Below are 13,040 nucleotides of genomic sequence, written 5' to 3'. Positions count from 1 at the left end.
GTTTTGCGTGAATAAAGAATACAGAACTGGGACTCTCATTTGTGCTATGTAGGGGGAAAAATGGTGTATGAGCTGTTGGATGTAGTCATATTCCCCTATATTTAAATGCTTCTTAAGAGTGTCTTAACTGTTCTCAGATTATCTACACTTTGAGCTCTGTGGCTCCACCTATAAAGGATATGAGTGTACCCCAGTAGTGCAGTGCAAAAGAAGAAACTCGTGAGGTGCAGAGAATCCTGTTTAAGTGGTTTGGCTTTTTCGGGAAGTCTGCAGCAGAGCTGGAAGTTGAATCCCTGAATCATACCTTTAAAGGGGAAGCTGACAACAGGTGGTTCCTTTGCATCTCTAAGAAAGCATGTGCAGCAGCCACATCTGCTAAGCACTTTTTGTAAAAAATTTCTTCCTCATATCTAATCTAAATCTACCCTCCTTCAGTTTAAGGCCATTACCCCTTGCCCTGTCACTACATACCCTTGGAAACAGTCCCTCTCCAGCTTTCCTGTAGGCTCTTTTAGGTACTGGAAGGTGCTATAAGGATAAGAATATGGAATGTGGCAGAATGTCTCAGAGGTCAGTAATACCTGCTTTAGGAAAATGTATAAAAGGTACCATCATCACAAAATCTGCCTTTAGAGGAAGTTTAAATATAAGCCCCAATTAATGAAAGATTATTTTCCCTAGAGCTTTTACTGTTAGTAGTTAATTATTACAGCTGCTTTTTCATAAAAAAGAAATTGAAATGAAATGCAATTCAGTGTTTTCAGAAATCTTTTTAATATCCCTGTAAAACAGGAAAAACGTCTGTCAAACAGCAAACACTTCTGTTGAACAACTGCAAAGATGATGAACAAATGTGGAGGAACAAATAATGCCACAAAGATTGTTTTCTAAATCCAGAATGCTTGTTCTAAATCACAGAATAAACACCTTTGCATAAAGTACAGGAATGTTTTCACTGAGAAGCTTTTTAAAGTTGTGGTACAAAAAGTGAATTGTGCATTCGTGTGCAATGTAGTGCATTCATTGCATAATAGTACATATGCAGTAATTAAAATCAAAGCGAAAGGCCAAATACCAAATGAAGGTAATAAAGTAAGGAAGAAAAATTTGGCTGATGACACTTGACAAAGCTGTGCAAATAGTCCTTTATATGTAACATAAGGATAGTAAATGTGAAATGCATGGAGAGTAATGCTTCTGGGAAGGCTCAAATTCAATGAATTTAAGACAAAACATTGAAGTCTGTTTATGTTTATACCAATCCAAGTCCAGGGTTACTCCACTGATTTAGAGTTATTCTGGATCTCTATCAATATGTTTGAAGTTAGTATCTGGCTCACATCATAAATTTCATTTCTATCTTTTCCGGACTTCCAGCAGACTATCTGAGGGCAGAAAGAAAAAATGGCCCTAAGCCTTAATTATAATTGTATTACAGTGTTTTTTTCTAAAAAATGTACTTTTAATTTGTATTTAATCCCTCATTCTTTCTGAACCATAAACCTCTCATTCATAATGAAAATAACCAGCTATCTTATTGTCTTGTTTCTACTGCAGTTTTATATTCAAATGCCTTTTAATATTTTCTCCTTTCCTGAAATCAAAGAAGTTTTAAAAATATGTACAATTCAGTTAAATAAATGCTGTTATAATTTCCTGTGTTTAAAAGTTACTCTTCCAATGTGCATCTAATAACTTCACTTCCATATATATCACCTTCTAGATAAGGGACTTAGAAGTAGTACTATAGAAACAGGTACAGTCTTACAAACTTAAACTGCAGATTTTTTCTCAAATCCACTCAAACTCACACTAACAGAAACTCTTTTTGCAAGAGAAACAAACTGTACAGAGAGTTATTTACTCTAACTTAAAGACCTGATTCAGCCCCTACTGAATGGGACTCCCCATAGATTGGTTTGGATCCTAGATAAGAATTACTAGTTAATCAATGGAAAGGATCAGGGGAAGATGAAAAGTATATGCGTGCCAAAACGCACACACAGCCATTTCATCTGGCTTAGTATTGCATTCCTTTTTACATGGATGCAGAATGAAAGAATACTGATGTTATCTGCAGCTGTTCATATTGCTGGGAAAAAGTAATATTCCATCCAATTATTAGAATACTCTTCCTGCTTTGAACAGAACCAAGTAGGATTTCAAGGCATCCTATTTTTTTGTCAGTTTCTTGATTTAAGATGTCTAGTGATGGTGATATAAATTCCTGGGCTGGAGTGATGACTGGAAACTGTTCTACATTGTTCAAGCAAACAAAGGTAAACAAATTGAGTCCTTCCACACAAAAGCATAACTACTGTAGAAAATACTGATTTGCAGTCCAGAAGCCAAGAGCGCACAACAATATATAAGGGACAACTAATCTTCCAGAAACACCAAGACACTAGAGTCTTAGATCTTTATAGTTGCCCACTGGACAGTAAAAATAATTCCAAAAGCTGCTATCTCCTTGTCATAGTCCCAAAATATTTTCCTAACAATTAATATTTTATTACACAGAACATACAAATTATCCACGGCAATTTAACAGCAGTGTTGCAGTGCTGGCTGGCTATTTCTCCAAACTGTGAGCCAAGATTTAATTGACTTACCCAGGACATGTTAAGCAAGGTTTTGAAATGCCTTAGAAGTCAAAGTAATCTAACAAACCATGTATTATAACATTTGTCTGTGCTGGCTTGACATCTCTTCAAAGCAATTGCTGAGTGGTCCCTGGAGTCCAAGTGAAATAGCAACAGGGAGGAGTCATATTGCAGTCAGTAGGAATCCATTGCTTGAAGGTTCTGAAGGACTTCCAGTGCAACTTCATAACAGAATAAATAGTCATCCTGTATACAACATAAATTCTGTATGCAGCATAAATCCTGTATGCAACATAAATTCTAGACAAAGAAGAATGAACTGGCTGAAGTGCTGCTTATAACATCAGCATCTTTGTAACACGGACACAAAACCTTAGATATCTAAGACCACCCTTGGTCTTTCTGTTCATCAGAAATGCTTTCTTATTCAATGCAGTACCTGTAAGCATGTGCTCAAGTCTCATTTAGGTCAATGAAATCTATCTATTTGCTTAATTTTAATCACATGTTCAATAATTATACTAAAGAAAAATATATCAAAGCACGTGCTAAAATCTTCCCACTACCTGTTTGCTCCAAATTGAGTTAGCTGCATCTTGTCTTTTCCTGTGTGAAAATTCTTTTCAGGGGTAGGTTTAACTCAGCAGTAGAAGTGTTTACTGAGGTGATGATAACTCAGCAATAGCAAGAATTCAACTGAAGGCCACAATTTTGCAGGTAGAGTTTATGGTATCTCACCAGTTTTGTTGCTGATCCCTGCTTTTTTTTGCTTAAAAAAGAAAGGGGGGCTGGTATGTATGCTATATTGATGCTTTGTTTTTATTTTAGTTAGCTATGAAGGGACAGACTTTTCATGTTTAAATCTAGACACCACTTGCCTGGAAGGCTGTTATTTTCCTCAAATGAGAGGGCTAAAATTATGCTTTAAGCCCCAGATTTGTAAAAGCATGTCGATATGTACCACTAATTGATACTTTTAAAAAACATAATGTAGTTGAATATTGAGAACTTACCTTAGTTTGGATCATGCCAAAACGCTGATCTCTCAAATCTCTCACTATCTGCTTGATGTTGAACTATCAGAAGAGAACAGTTTTTATTTTGTTGCCATGCAAGTTATAAAGAAAGATTTCAGCATGTTCAGATGGGGAAGCTGTGATTCAGTTATTTTACAAATAGTATATTTGTAGTTATCATCTTGGTTGTTTAAAACAACAAAAGCTGGTTTTTTTCCATTTTGTTAGGATGAATTCTACCAGGAATTACTCTGGTCTAAGATACCGCCACATGTTGTTGACATCCTTACCAGTTTGTAATACTTAATGATGATCTGTTTGATACTTACACATAGATCTTCTTCTATATAGCTGAGCAGAACTTCAACACACAGCAAAATTCCACTTCTTCCAATGCCCGTGCTGCAGTGAGCAACAATAGGTCCTGTATTGTGAGCTTTTCTCATGTAACAAATAAACTTTACAAGCTGCTCAGCCAGTTTGGGAGTATTGTGGTCTGGCCAAGTGGTAAACTGCAAATGACTTATAATGCGCTTCTCTTCTGTCTGGAAGAGAAAGACCAGAAATGTTAAAAATGATCATTCCTAAGACTGATTTTCAAGGAATTTCTGGATTTCTGCTGAAGTAAACCTGTGGCTTTCTGTAGTAATTTGATACTGGTCCAAGACAAACATAGCAAACATAACATGTTCATTGAAACAATCACATATAACGGCCCATCTTCCCATCTTAATCTTTTGCAATATGCTCCACATTCAGTGCCATAAGGAGAACTGTGTTTTCTTCATACAGAGAAATTGTTTTCTTGATGGAAAAAGACACCAAGTTAGTGTAGCACAAGTATGAATTTTCTAATTATTCCATTAATTAATATGTCCTGCAGAAATTTTTGCAAAGCTTTACTTTATATTGAGGCAAGACTGATGTACTTATAGTTGTCCTGATTTCCATGTTCTTACACCTGGATTTTGTATTTGTTAGGTTTCTAAAAAATTGCTGCTAGATTTGTAGTTTCATGTGTATTCATGCCTTTTCATGAATTAAAGAAGTATCATTTGTTCTAAATTCTAGGATGAAAACCACCTTCTTCCACTCTTTCCTTCCAGCCACCACTACAGAATATGAACCCACTTACTGATTTGATGAGAACAGTAAATTATTCTGCAAAACACTGAACACATCAGCTCTATGACTATTAAAGGAATAATTTCTGAACATTCTTGTCCAAATGTATGTAATGTTGGATACATTGCTTGTGCAATGAGCAAAGAAAAGCATTTCATTATCCCTGATTTCATGCCTGTTATTCATATTTTTACATTCCTAAAAAATACAGAGGTAATATTGTGGAAGAAGAAAACAATAATACTAATATTTACTTATGAAAATATCTAATCAGTTCCATCGTAAATCAAAGCATTAAGTATACTCAACTTACCTGCTTGTTGATAATTTCTATTGTTCTAATTATGAAGTATTCCAGAATCTCATAATTGTCCAGCCTGAGATGGAAATTAGCTAGGTCTATAGAGTCATGGGGAGCTTCGGGCCAGTATCGATGACATTTGACTTGCCCGAGCTCCACTTCTTTTGTCACCATGGCAATCACGTCTGATTCACTCTCCCAGACCATTTGCCAGAAATCAGCCATCGTTGATGGCAGAGGTCCTTGGGTTATAATATAGAAATGTTCCTCTCCTCCAACTTTCATTCTAATGTAACTTGCGTTAATGTAGCCATTCTTTTCTCCCAGAGGAACTCGCGTCTTATCATCTGTACAGAAGAAGAAAGTTGCTATTTCAGCTGTATGTCTGAAACAGAGTTCTACCACCTCTAGCACTCAGGAGATGGGGAACCTCAGCCTCTAGCAGCAAAGCATGACTCTGGATTTTAGAATACATTTGACTAGTGGCACTAATATTAATCACTGCTAATAGGAATTCCCACAGATAAATGATATGGTTCACTGCAGCTTTATTTCTCTTAAGATACTTGTGTAACACTCTGACAAGCTTTCTAATTACCATAGAATTGTTTGGCAGTAATTCAAAATAGTGTATCCAACACTGCTTTTAATGTATGGCATGAGAACATTGTTGCTGGATATTGGTGTTATAAAACAGGAAACTTCTGAGAATGTATACCATATCACTAATATAGACAGGTAACTGTGCTACAAATTTTGCATGTGTTGTCCTGCTGCTGCAGTTTAGAAAGACATCAAGGGTTGAGAAAGCATTGTCCTTCTGTCATGATACCTCTTTGGGAATCATTGGACAGTACATTATTTTCTGGAAATCCTTGTTAACAGCAGTCATTCAGCTCTTGGACTCAAATCTTCCTTCTAAAATGACTTATCAGCAATGAAACTTGTTTCTGACTCAGATCAGAGCTGAGCAGCTGAAAGCTCTGGCTGGATATTATGCTTTCAAATACTTCTGAAAGAATCTTTATCTTTCCAAGAGCTACATAATTCCATAATTTCCATTGTACTTTTCAGAAATCCACCATGGCATAAGCAGTAGATGTAGCTGTAAATGTAAATAGATTTAAAGAACTGCTATTATAGTTCAGGTTACATTTTCCCCCAGAAGTGTAGTAGATCAGTATCTCTGAGAAAGAGGGAAGGAAACATCAAGACATCTGGCCCCCTACCAGACCAAGTCCTGCCTTGTGGAAGGTGATACTTCTGAAAATTACATATTGTGCAATGCAGACAGCCTTACATGAACTCTACCTCTTTTGGAAAAATCTCAATACATGCCATTATTATTGGAGCTCTCCGTGATAAAGGATTTGGTGGGATTTGCCTGCTACATCTCAATGTTATGGCTGTTTTTGTTTTCTGATGTCTTTGTCCCCTGAATGTATGTTCTCATTACTGTGCATACTTACATGGAAGAATATCTTGGTATCTGTTTTTATCCTGGTTTTCTGGTGCTTTGCCAGTTCTGCAGTCATCTGTTGGTTTCACATGTTCTAAAGCCTAGATCAAAGAGAAATAGTCGATCCATGTTGTTCATATCCTTTACAGACAACCTTTACAGAGACAGTGTGAGCAAACTTTACTGCTATATGTGACTCAAGCCAGGCAAATAGACTTCTTACAGAGGAGAATCAGTACCTCATTCTCTAAACTTCTAGGGAAGGAATTCAAATGGCTTTATATTTTCTTCAGCATGCACAAAATTTCTGGGGTTTTCAAGTGAGATTTCCAACCCACATCCCCAGCCCCTGTCATTACAGATCCCTGTTGTATATTGCTGTAAAATAGGTGTTTGGAATAGTGTCTTGGCCAAATGTCAGCATTCATAATTGATAACATACTAACTGAAGCACCAGATATTGCACTGTTAACAGGTAGTCAATGTCAGTGAATACTTTTCAGTGACAGAGAAAGTGATAGATATAGGGAACAGCATCAATGATGTTAAGTGCAAATCCTGTGGTCATTAAGTACTTCATAGCAGATTCAGGGGAACTGAATGCAGTGTAACTGGAGGCAGGAATGTGCAAGTTAATTTCATTTACAGTTTGGAGTTACCTTCACTTTTCTTTATTTTTTACCTGTTTGGTATGCATTGCACAATGCTCAGCCTTCACATTATGCCACCATACAGTGTGTATGGACTCAAATACATGTGACAGTTCTTTAACATCTTCATCAGTTACTAAAGGTTTTCCTCAGATAAAATATCCATTGGCTATTATAACCAGTACTTTCTCTATTAGATCTTTATGTTTTCTGAGCAGATGCATGACTCAGCTCATAGTATGCTATGCCTACATTGGGAATGGAATGGAATGAATGGAAATTAACACATGCCCTTGAGGCTTCAGAGAAAGTGAGCAAATCCTATACACTTGAGCCTGTCAGATTTTATACCCAGAAAGGCAAGTGAAAGAAACTGATAACATTGTAATTACTATGGAAAAGTGGTAGCAATCTATTTCACTGGTGATGTGTACACCCTTTAAAGGATTTTAAAGGAATTCCAGTACTGTGATGAAGACCTATGGAAAAAGCTGTTCTTTGGGAATCTGCTGATAACTGAGTGCTCTATTTATATCCTGAAACCAGGTATTTTATATGCTTTCCTAATTTTACACTTTTTCATCATTTATCTGCCATCAGATGTAATTATGTGTTTTCAACATCTATGGAGGTACATTACTTTTTCATTTTAATTTCACAAAGTTCCTGACCTTAACAGTATCTTGTGGCAATGAGTTCCGTGGATCACTGGAGCATTGTGTGGAACATTTTCCTTGCATCAACTAAGTGTTTCAACACTAGTGAATCCCTAGCAGCATAGATTTCTTGCTTTAATGCAGCTTCTAGAATAGTTCTTAGGCAGATGTTCAGAAGAGCTGAGGCCCTAATAGGAAGAAGTCAATCTATGAAAATGAGATTCATACTCTACTTTTGTGTATTATTTATTTTCCATTCCATGTGGGCAGTATCTTTGGACAGGGAACAGTGTAAGCCTGACCTGTGTGGAAAGAGAGAGATCCAAATTACTGTAGCATCACCTAAACAGCAGAGTGGAAGCCCCATTCTGGCTGGAATAATTCTCTAGAAAGTGAAGTCAGTAGAGAAACACAAGTGTATCTCCCATACAGTATGCAGAAGGCTGCGTAAGTCACTTAGCTCTGCTAAGCGCTCAGATCTTAAAAAGGAATCACACTTTACCATAAACTCCTTTAACACCTCTTGATTCTCAATCCGCAACTGAAGGCCTCGAATAAGACCTGTGATGCCAGTCCTTGGACCTACTCCAGTCAGTGATGGTTTAAAGTTAATTAACTGAGTCAGTTCATCTCCAGAAGCAAAGGTTCTACCTATATATCAACAAAAAAACGAAGGAGGTTTTAATGATTATTGTTCATAGTGCAGAGTCTTGGCTTTAAAAACTAGGGGGCTGCAATACTTAAGTACATTTTGATGCTTATACTGTGGAAGTGAAATATGAAAAAATATTTTTGGCTTACTTATGTTCACAGCAGAAAGAAGAAGAAGTCAGCACCATGGATACAACCAGCACCACATTTCATGTAATTTGGAAGCAGATCCAACTATTGCAACTTATTGCCTCATACAGTTTCTAAATACAGTTTGTTCTAAATAAATTGTTCTTGCAGAATTGTAAACTTTAATGCCAGTTTATATTGGTATTGGAGACTCTGGCCACATCTTCACAGGGAATCATCTTCATGTTTCCAACACTTTCCTGAAAATTAGTATTGCCACACCCCACTGCTAGGAATAATCTCCGCAAATTCTTCCTCCCTGAAGTAAGAAAATATTTTCTGTTCTTTTCCTCTTACCTCACACTCCCCTTCAAGAAGAGATGTGAAGTATCTTTGATGCACCAAAATCAGGATTCAGTTTTACTAATTAGCTCATCCTGAAGTGTATGTTCTGATCCAAAACTTGACAGATTAAGAAGATGGATATTTATATTTCCAGAAATATCATTACTCTACTGGAGCAATTAAAAAACTTTTGTTACCATGTAGAATAAAATCAGTAGCTTGTTTGGTAAAAAATAGTGGTTTCAGACAGAGGAATTATGGAATTTGCCCTTTTAGTCATAGGATACTGTTGGCAAAAATAACATGCCAGCTGTCTCAAAGAAAACCTTCCACAGGATTGTTGTAGGCTGAAGGCAAGGATCAATGCTGTTTTCCTCTTGTAAGATGTCATTGCTACTCTTAACTAATCTCCGTTACGTAAGTGTTGTGCTTCTGTGCTTTTGTCTTGGGCTACAGCTTGCACCTGCCTTCCCTGAGCTTCTAAGACACTTTCTGTTCGCTAACCCTCACAGATGTGAGCGTGTTTCTATTAACTAGTTGAGAGTGCCAAAGAAGACAGATTCCCCACTCCAGACAGAGTGCAGTATTTCCCGTACACCATTCTTCCCTTCCAGATCAAGTGGAATAAAACCCCCAAACTTTGAGCAGGTAGTAGGGGATACATTGGTTATAATTTTCTGTTTGCTAACCAGCATGGCTTGGTAGTGTGAGGCACATTAATGTGGTTTACTTCTGATAAAAGCCATCAACAATTCACTGCTTCTACAGGGCTAGAAGAAGCAGGGAGAGATCTGTATTTCAGCGAATCTATGGGAAACTGCAGCATCCTCAGTATGATCCCTTTTACAAATTATTCTTGTTTGAGGTAGAAGCAGTTTATTTTCCTATAGGAACAACTAGGTGGATTCTTTCTGTAAACTGTCCTCTGATATCAGAGGGGCTTTAGCTCCAGAGCTGTGAAAATGCTTCAGTATGTGTTTAAGCACATCAGTTCTAGAGGTTTTAATGAACTTATTATATGAAGTGAAATATGGTGATTCTAGGAAAAAAGTCTTGAGATAGAAGTTGACCCTTTCATTCTACTTTTTTGTGTAAGTATTTCATTTTCTTTTTGAGGAGTTGTATGGGAACAGTAACGGAGAGAGGAGAATGATTTCAAAAACCTATTGCATGCAGTGATAACGAGCACATTTTGTAGTATGTCCCTGGAATTTGTTCCATTAATTCTCAATGCCTTCTTTGTGATTGCCTTTTGTATATGAAAAAGGCTTTCTACTACATCTAGTCAGTAGGATAATCCATCTGCTTTTATTTTATTCATTTTGGGACAAACTAAGAAATTCATTTTTTTAATTATGCACTGAGAAGCTCCCACAAATTTGCTTCTGACCCAAATTGTAATGCTCATTTTCTTTGTTCAGCCACTGAGCCAATATGTCATTTCTTTGCACTAACCAATAGCACATGATTTGAACAAATATAATGATGTTGCTCAAATTAATTAAACAACTTCCTTTTCCTCTTAATTGCTCAGCTTGTACACCTAATTGAGTATAATCAAGGTATTCAGAGATTTTCCTTTGGGGAAGGTCATGATATATAACATTACAATAAAAAAAAATCCCAACCAAAAACCAAACCAAAAGACAGAAAAACCCCCCACAAAAAGTAAAAATAAGAAGTCGTTCATCCTTTTGAAACCGGAGCTCCAAACAGAGGTGCTCAGAGCAGTGGCAAGTGGGTGAAGGCCAGCAGAGCTGCCCTCTCTTGGTTCAATTAACTACATTCAGACTCACGTTCTTTCCTTCTAGCAGTTCTCTGAAAGAGTTGGAGAGACCCTGATGTAGGCCTTCTTGTGCATGTTGCAAAGGTTTGATGGCTTTCATATGTATCAGTGGTAAAAATTGTGTCCTGAGTGTCCTGGTCTTTGAGACACAAAGAGCAAATTCTTAGCTTGTGTACAAGGGATTAATGTTGTTCTCACTGTACAAATACAGAGGAGCTGGCCTACAATGTTAAAGAAACAAGAGAAGGTTTTGCATGGTTACTTCTAGGCAGAATGGAAATCCTGTGAGGCATATCATCATCTTCATTGTTCCAGCTGTCTGACTCAGGCTGCTGACTCTCTCTTCTGCAGCCTTCACATTCTGCATATTTCTGTGACCTGTAAAACAGCATTAGTTGAATGGTCTTATCGAAGCAGCAGAAGCTTTGATAATCTGAAGCATACTGAGGTTTTGGATTTAATCTATTTTTGGTTACTTATACCTCTCTTGAGCAAGTATTTTCAAGAATTAGTGTGAACTCTGAAGAACGTAAGTTCAAGTAATAGTAGCATTTTGTCTGGAGTAGTGTTTGCAAATATAGCTAGTGAAAAACACTGTTATTTGGATGTGGTATTTTATTTTTTCAAAGAGATAAGAACATACTTTGTATAAAAAGCTGACCAGAAATGATTGAAAATAAGGATTGTCACAGTTATAGACAATTTGTCATGTATGACATTTTTCAGGTGTTAGGCAATCATAGCTACATAGGTTTTGCTTGTTACTGTTACTGTTTCCTAAAGTATTTAGAAAATTTTAAAGCACTTATATTTAAGTAGAAGATAATTGAACAATAATCACACCTGATTGCCTGGTATATCACGAGATAATGTTATATTAGCAATGAGATAATAGCAAGTAGCACTGAGCCTTTGTTCACAAGGATGCACTCACTTGCAGATGCTCTTTCAAACTTTATCTCTGCAAGCAGGTAAGTTAGAGAAGATTTTCATCCCTCATTGATTGGCCAAGTACTGTTCTTACAAAATTTAAAGTTTTAAATGTAAACATTTAGTCCCTTTTTCTATTTATGTGGGTTATAAGTGATAAAGAAAGTAATCATATTTCATATATTCTGCATCATTGTACTAGATAAAACTGCCCATGTCTTAACAATACTCCATTATTCATTGATTTCCCATTGTACTGTAGATTTAAAATTTGAAGTAAAATACTTGTCTTCTTGTACTATGTACTTTTTTGGAGTAACATCCTCAAATTCTCTTGATTCCAGATGTCTGGAGTTCAACTTCTCTATCACTACTGCCATAATAGCACAGGGTCCAGCTCAGGCTGCAAGAGCTGCTGGAACACTTAGGAAAATGCACGGGGACGCTGCCCACACAAACACGGTAGTGCTACCACTGTTCTCTCTCCTCAGCTAGAAAGGCTAAAGCTAGCTTAGCCATGTCTGCATGAGATGTTACACCTAGAAGCTTCTGTTTCATTTGCCTTAGTAGTTGTGTGAAAGCTGTTTAGCAGCTCTTACTGCAGATGGAGCTGCATTCCAATGGAACTGCATTTTTATCATTTGGGACACGTCAGTGCAATTGCATACCATATTAGGACAGCTCTGGAAATGCAAGAATAAATTATCTCTACTATTTATTTTAATAGTTTTACTGCATTTGAAAAACCTACCTGTCTGAAATGTTACTGATGATAGCCTTACACTCTTGTCCAGCCAGCTGACCTTGCAGAGGGGAATTGGGTGTACTTTCTGGATCCTGCAGGTTTAAAATAAGAAAAAGCTGTGAAAAATCAGTACACAGAAACATCAAGAATATAGTTACTTTCATCAACATTCTTTCTTATATTTAACAAGAATTTGTCCTTCACTCAGGAAGGAAGGGGAAAATAGAATAGTTTCTACTTTCAGATGTAACTTTGATTCAGCATTGCAGTATCTATTAGGAGTAAAAAGCCACATCAGCTGTATTTGTGAGTTTCATAACAATACAGTCTTCAGATTTCTCTACAACTTAGCAAGCATGACTAAACTTTGAAAAGTTTCATGTTAGTTATATCCTCTCTGATCTCATAAAGAAAATGTAATCATAGGAATCATGAGTCACACTCTACTCTTTATCTCCCAGCTCTTGGAAGCAGAAAGCACCAGTGTCTGAGATGGAATTGTTGGTAATAATTTCCTTTTTTTATCTCAGACACAACGATGCCAGCTGTTAGAAGCAGAGTGTAGCTGCTCTTTGGAAGAAGCACACAACTAACAGAGAAGGCAGACCCTTGATCACTCTCCATATGCAGTAGAAGCAATAGTA

General features: G+C 36.8%; 1 protein-coding gene across 5 annotated transcripts in view; it reads right to left on the bottom strand.

Moving 5' to 3' along the window:
- Positions 1 to 753: 753 nt before the first annotated feature.
- The window catches only part of LOC104633462 (tyrosine-protein phosphatase non-receptor type 20), a 61,985-nt gene continuing 49,698 nt past the window's right edge, over positions 754 to 13,040 (bottom strand). For 3 of the 5 annotated variants that reach the window (XM_075758358.1, XM_075758359.1, XM_075758361.1), the window contains 8 exons: positions 12,403 to 12,488; positions 10,984 to 11,099; positions 8,313 to 8,461; positions 6,515 to 6,605; positions 5,058 to 5,392; positions 3,949 to 4,164; positions 3,617 to 3,679; positions 754 to 2,849 (listed from right to left, as the gene is read on the bottom strand). In XM_075758358.1, the coding sequence (XP_075614473.1) occupies positions 2,778 to 2,849; positions 3,617 to 3,679; positions 3,949 to 4,164; positions 5,058 to 5,392; positions 6,515 to 6,605; positions 8,313 to 8,461; positions 10,984 to 11,099; positions 12,403 to 12,488 (1,128 nt within the window). In that variant the 3' untranslated portion in view covers positions 754 to 2,777. Of the gene's footprint in view, positions 2,850 to 3,616; positions 3,680 to 3,948; positions 4,165 to 5,057; positions 5,393 to 6,514; positions 6,606 to 7,825; positions 7,991 to 8,312; positions 8,462 to 10,983; positions 11,100 to 12,402; positions 12,489 to 13,040 lie in introns of those variants that run through there. The other 2 variants (XM_075758362.1, XM_075758360.1) reach the window with 2 other exon arrangements.

Source organism: Balearica regulorum, chromosome 7, assembly GCF_011004875.1.
Source record: "Balearica regulorum gibbericeps isolate bBalReg1 chromosome 7, bBalReg1.pri, whole genome shotgun sequence".
Classification (NCBI taxonomy): domain Eukaryota; kingdom Metazoa; phylum Chordata; class Aves; order Gruiformes; family Gruidae; genus Balearica; species Balearica regulorum.
Note: the sequence above shows the minus strand (reverse complement) of the source record. Positions and strands in the feature narration are given on the sequence as shown.